Here is a 6,591-nt window from a genome sequence, read left to right on the forward strand (position 1 = left end):
GGGGAAGTGGCAGACGCATCGACAAGGAGGAGAGGGAGCGCATTAGGGGAGAAAGAAAGAAAGAAAGAAAAAAAAAACAAAGCAAAGGAACAGGGCGAAGGGGGAAAAAAAAAGAAAGCAGTTAAATACAGAGCGAAGCCACGAAGAGGGAAGAAGGAACCCGAAAGCATTGAAAGGAAGAAGAAGAGTGTGTGCGCTCCAGTAAGACTGAGGGTACCATACGTGAAAGTCTGCGTCATTTGTTTCGAGACTAAAAGACATCAAAGTATTTAAAACGACAAAAGCAGCAGCAACAGCGAAAGGCGTATTGTTAAGTAAGCAATTTGGTTACTATGCGGTCACAGGTGCGTGTTATTATTCGTACAAAACCTACTGATACGGTGGCTAGCGCCTTCCGCATATTACCCAATAATGTTGTGTCTGTTTCCCGACCGATGGGAGTGGGAGCACGAGGCCCAACAGCCACGAAAGCGGGCATCAATAGAGCTGAAACTGCTGTCAAGGAGGAAACACTCACTTTCTCAGCCGCTGCAGTACTTCATAACGCATCTCAGGAGTCAGTTTACAATACCGCTGTATCGGATCTGATTGATTCCGTACTACAGGGTTACAGCTGCACGCTGCTTTGTTACGGACAGTGCGGGGCGGGGAAAACTTACACCATGTTTGGAACCGACACCTTCTCCACACGTGGATGTGTGCAGCGGGCGATTGAGGTCCTCTTCGAAGCGATACGCACCTCCACCGACCGAAGGTACACCGTCAAGGTAACTTTTGTGGAGGTGTACAATGAACAGGTGTTTGACCTGTTGGGAAAAGGTCCGTCCGCGTCGGAGACGGCAGTTGCAACCAAGCGGCCCGGCCGTGACAAAAACGTTGATGGCGGTTTCAACAGGCAGCGCACAGGTTCTCCCAACTATGATGTAGCGAACGTGCCCTCCAATTCCAAAGGCGATGGTAAAGCCACTGTAACCATTAGCGGTGAGGGGACTGTTGTGCTTCGTGGGGTTGACGAACGGCAGTGCCCAACGGAGGCGGATGCGGTGGCTGCCGTCTCTGAAGGGGTTGGGCGTCGCCTGACTGGTGCCAATGCACTCAACCGTGAAAGTTCCCGTTCACACGCTGTGCTCACGGTTTATGTTACAAGCACGAGTCTGTTGGACAGCGATGCAGTTACTCTTGTTTCACGGATGAGTTTTGTTGATTTTGCCGGAAGTGAGAGGACGCACGCCACCAGCACAGAGGCGGAGAAACAGGAAGCCCACATGATCAACCGGTCGCTCATTATGCTAGAGCAGGTGATACTTGCTGTGTCGTCTGCGCGGTCTCGGCACGTCCCTTTTAGACAAAGTAAGTTGACGATGCTACTGAAGGATTCGTTGGGGGGTGGGACTATGACGACAATTATCGCGAACGTTTGGCCACAACCTGAGCATATGGAAGCGACACTCGCTACCCTGAACTTTGCTAAGCGTTTGATGCGTGTGGAATCCAATCCCACCCCGAATGTGGCGTTAGACCCTGAGGCCCAAATCCGTGTACTGCAGAAGCAGGTGAACAGTCTCAAGTCGGAGCTTCGCATGCAGGATCAGTTCGCGGGTCGAGTGGCGATCCCAACGGCTCCACTTGAAAGTGACGAGATTAATGGAGCTCGGGATATTGTGATGGCGTACGTGGAGGGATCCATACCCCAAATACGTGTCTCATGCGTGCGTGAAATGTATGCATGTTTTTCCGTATTCAAGACGCTGCTGTTAGATATGGAATCGCAGCTCCGTACCGCGGAACGGTCGGCGTCTCCGCCACCCACAAGCTCCCAGAGGGCTCAGCAGAGGACGAAAAACGTCGCCAGACCAACTGGCTCACAGGAGCCGAAGGAAACCCCACGACATGTAAATAGTACCATGGATGCCAATGTTGGTGTGAGTGTTGGTACAGCGGAAAGGGCCAGTACTGCTCTAGGAGATATGTTTCAGCAACAGCAACTGCTGCAGCAGCAGCAACAACTACCACAACCATTACAGTTACCATATCAGCAACAACAGCATCACCAGAGTATCACTAGCCCCCGGGATACATTTATGCCTTCCACCATGCGCCCCGGCGACAGGCGCATTTCAGGTGCGGCAGCTGCAGCAGGAAGGACACTAACTCCTGTTACCAGTGCATCTGCTGCCGCGTCGGATTTTCCCGGTGGCTCAAATACTACTCACCGGTTCAAATTAAATGCGTCCTCGGAGTCCGCGTCAATGTTAGAAAGGGATCTTGGGAAGGACCGTTCTCGGCCACATGGTGGACGAGGTTCTGCAATTGAAACCCGGCTTGAGCCTGGCGTCGCACCGACTGCTGGCTTTGTCGGTCCTTCCTCACCGGCGCCTGGTGGCAAATCTTTAGTGCGGTTGGAAAGTATAACACGCGACAAGCGTGCGGCTTTTGAAATATACAAACAAACCCCATCGGGCATATGCCACGTTCAGGCCATAAACTCAGCGCAAGAGAAACTCGCCCGCAAGAACGACGAGATGCACCGCCTTCGGCAGAAGGTTAAGGATGTTCAGGGAGTTATGGAAAGGTACGGAAACTTTGACCCGAAGAGGGAGAACGCCGAGCCCGGCGGTGGTCATTTGCCGTTTATTGTCCCTAACGGGAGTCCTACACAACATGTTTTTAATGAAACAACTGCTGGCGAAACGGGAGCTGAGGCCATGGCATCGGCTACCGACAGCCCCGGACGTCCCACTGATGCATTAGACACGTCAGAGTTAGAGCAATTAATCAATATGAAACCCGAGGAGAGGAAGTTGCACTTGCGGCATGTTACCACCGCGCTGACCCGAGCGAAGACGGAGCAAAGTCTATTAACATCCCAACTTGATCGACTTCGTGAAGAATTTATGAACAACTTTAATTACTGGCATCAAATGAGCTTACAGTCGTTAGTGGCACAACAGGTGGATAAGGCAACGATTCCCATGCTCAAAGTGGATACCATTCCCAGCACGCGGTGACCAGCGAGTAATAGGGATATGAACTGGTGATGTGGAGACCACAACAAGGTTCATGATACAATGGAGTCGTGACGTTTGATGCATTTTAGAGTCCAACATTGCGGCTTCCAACGAAGCAAAGAAACGCATAAATGAGAAGGCGTCGCCACAAAAATGTAACATACATCCTTATTCCCCTGCATATATATATATATATGTGTGTGTGTGTGTGTGTGTGTGTGTGGTGTTCCTGCTCCGGTGTGAGATGTGGCGATGGAATTTAGAGGGGAGAGGGAAATGTTCACACTGTTTACTATTAGTATCGGCTCACGATTTTTAGAAATTTCATGTGAGCTTTGCAAAAAATAAAAATAAAAAAAAGAAAAGTTCCGAGGAAAAGTAGCCTACAATCGTCAGTCGACGGAAGTGTAGGGAATGCGCAAAAGAAAAAAAGAGAGGTGAAGAGGAGGGAAGGGAGTTTCTGCACATGGAATCGCGCATGTCAGTGAAGAAGAGGATATGTAAAGAGGTTGTGGTAGGGGGAAGGGAAAGAGACATGATTAGTGTTTCATTCATACCAAAGGTTTGCACATGTTGTCATGCATACACGCGTGTGTGTGTGTGTGCATATGTATATTCATTTGTGTTAATGTGTTTCTATTAGTGAGTATTGAAAGGAAGGATGCATGTGTTGAGAAACTCTAGCGGTGATGATTGTGGGAGTTGCGGTCTCAACTGGTCAGAGAGGTTGGAGAGGGGAGTGGTGGCGGTGGTGGAAGGGAGAGGCGTTTCGTTTGTTAGGTCGAAGTAATAATGTTTTTAAGGACTTCATTCGATCCTCAACTTACCTTTCTTTCCTTCCCAATCTTTTTGTTTCCGCCTGTTGCCCGTGTTTGTACTTATAGCATTACCTCACGTTACCTGCTCTTCCCTTTCTTCTGCACATGTCAACGTTTCCTTTCGTTGTTTGGATTGTTATATGCTTTTTATTGATGGTACAAGCATACTTTCCACCTGTGCACCGCCTTTCCCCACCACCTTGTGCCACCGTGCTTGAGTTACCCAGTTTCCCTTTTTCTCTTTGCCCCACTTTTTTCTTTTTGTTGTATTATATATATATATATATGGTTCCTTCACTCCGTTGTCTTTCCAAAGAAATTATAAGTTTCCTCATTCCTTTGCACCTCTCCGTCTGGGGCTTACATATATGCATATATGTTTCTTTATGACTGTGCGCATAACATGCTGTTTTCCGCGTTTGTGAACTTTTCTTCGGTACGCTGTTCATTTCTTCCCCATTTTTACTTCTGGTACACTTTCCACAATCGAATACGCGTGGCTGTACGGGCGTACGTATTTATAAACTGCACGCCACTGTACGAGCAAGGTACTGGTTGGTGGTTTTATCGGTTTCTGAAGGCCAAGAAGGGGACTTTAAAAAGGAGCGAAAGAGGGAAGTAGAGGACCGAGTTGTTTAGTGTGGCCGAGGTTAAGCTTTTACCACTGCGGCGGATCGGTGGAAGGAAAGAGTAAATCAAGGGGAGAAACAGACATTAGAGGTTTGAGAGGCGCCCACGTCTTCACGCAACAGGGTTAGAAACATTAAGGATGGACGTCACGCCTGTGGTTGCAAGGGAGATTGTTCGCCGTTTTGGCAAACTGACGGCTGGAGGTTCTTCCATGTCCCTCACGACGGAGCTCGCCTCTTTTGTCCTGCGCTTGCAGTTGCGCAACTCCCCCTTCCGTGACGCGAAGGGCGATGTCGAGATGACGCCGGAAGCAATCGAAACCATGGTGGAAGATGTTGCAAATTTTCTCGTTACCTGTTCGGAGGATTTGATGGCGACCCTCTCACTCCAGTGCCGAACACTATCACTCCCCACGAAGTTGAAGGCCAAGCGTCATAAAGAGCGGGTGAAGTTTGAGACAGTCACGTTGAAGCTCCTTACCTCTCTGTGTGATAATTCGGAGCGTTTGCCGGAGGAGCTTCTAGGTGAAATGACATTCTTTATTTTGCACTGTTATGGGCAAGCGGAAGAGAGTCAGTCGAATCTTCCGGCGCGGAAGGAGACGGCGTTGGTGCTCACCGCGGTGCTCCCCAAATCGCAAGTCCCCGCGTTTGCGAGTCAGCCACCTGAAGAGAAAAAACGACAACTTCAGGAACTTCGTCGCATCGTGTGGGGTATACGGCTTCATAACGTGGCCTGCGGTAAGAGTGTTGGCACAGGCATCACTCCACCAAGGGATAAAGCAGAGTTACTGATGTCATCTCTGCGGGAACATATAGAAAAAGAACTAGAGGAGGCCATTTCAGCGTGCGCCAGGTACGTGGCTGTGCTGCGCTCCCCCTCAACGCCTGTTGAAGGATCGATGCGTGAGGCGATCTGTGCAGAGTATCACCGACAACTTCAGTTATTGTTAAACATACGTATGGCCAAGCAACAGCTAGATACCCTTAACAACCAAATATTTGGTGAGTTGCTTCCATCATACGAAGCGGCGTTGGAAGCTGTTAAAGACGTTCTTGGCACAAGGTCCATGCGTTCTGATGGAGTTTCTCTACGGAAGAATGTTTCAAAAGCTACGGTGTACCCCAAGTTTATCGAGCTTGCTGAAGTGTATGAGGAGGCGCAGCGCAGTTTTCAATCATTTGAAGATATCAAGGCCCTGATGACTCTCTCTCTCTCACTAGGCAAGGTGTCAAATTCGTCGCTTCCACCTACACTTTTACAGGAGGCTATCAACCTTGAAAAAGAGGACGGTCCGGCGGATCGATGCTCCACAGAGGCACGGTTCGAATCTATTGTAACTGCCTCTTTACCCACCAAATTAGACAGAGTTTTTTACGCTCGAGACGCTGAGACACTGCGCGCTCGCTCTGCAGTCTGTGCTTTGAATGGCATGTGCCCTGTAACTCTTCTAGAGGACGGTCTCTGTGTCGAGGGCCGTGTAGGTTCTAGGGACCCCGCTTTCCCGGGATTCGTAATGCGTTCCGAGGTAGATAACGAGAGGGTGGAGTGGTACGCATTTCAAACAGCCTCAAAGTTGTTAAGGTTCGCAGCCTCATCCCAACGATTTGTTGACCACGCAAAGACCTTAGTGAAGTCTAACATGGTGATGGTTGGGTTGTTTGGTTTGGTGGATCTTTTGCCGCGTGAGCTGTACATTGAGGGCACGCGTCGATATGAGCATCAACAGGAGGAAGCACTAGCTGCTCGCCAGACCGTTAGCACGCAGACCGGCCAGATTGATTCTTACATTGACCGCAACTACCGTTGGAATGAATGGGATCTACGGCGGCAGGCGCTGAAACTTGTGAATCTGCTTGACATGCGGACTCACTCAACCCAAACGATTGCCTCCCACTTCAGGAGGGATAACGCGACGCAGTGTAGGCCGCCCAGAGACGACTCAACGCAGACAATGCAAGATATCGCCGTGCAACCCCCAAGGACGGTACAGTACTTAAAGGGGCTTCGTGGCACCAAAACATCAGCAATCGAGACGGTACAGAAGACCTTCCTGTATTAAAGGGTTTGGGTCTAGCCTCGTGTGTAAGCATATGTCTGAACAAACATACAAACATATATATATATATATATAT

At 49.5% G+C, this 6,591-nt stretch overlaps 2 protein-coding genes across 2 annotated transcripts; both read left to right on the top strand.

Moving 5' to 3' along the window:
- Positions 1 to 332: 332 nt before the first annotated feature.
- On the top strand, positions 333 to 3,008 carry TEOVI_000729100 (kinesin, putative; the record flags this gene model as incomplete). The annotated part of the gene is made up of 1 exon (XM_067220277.1): positions 333 to 3,008. The coding sequence occupies one exon, from the start codon at positions 333 to 335 to the stop codon at positions 3,006 to 3,008; it is 2,676 nt and encodes an 891-aa protein (XP_067076378.1).
- A 1,587-nt stretch (positions 3,009 to 4,595) lies between these two features.
- Positions 4,596 to 6,518, top strand: TEOVI_000729200 (protein of unknown function (DUF3508), putative; the record flags this gene model as incomplete). The annotated part of the gene is made up of 1 exon (XM_067220278.1): positions 4,596 to 6,518. One exon carries the CDS (start codon positions 4,596 to 4,598, stop codon positions 6,516 to 6,518), a length of 1,923 nt encoding a protein of 640 aa, XP_067076379.1.
- Between the last annotated feature and the right edge of the window lie 73 nt (positions 6,519 to 6,591).

Source organism: Trypanosoma equiperdum (assembly GCF_001457755.1).
Source record: "Trypanosoma equiperdum strain OVI genome assembly, contig: ctg_1107, whole genome shotgun sequence".
NCBI lineage: Eukaryota > Euglenozoa > Kinetoplastea > Trypanosomatida > Trypanosomatidae > Trypanosoma > Trypanosoma equiperdum.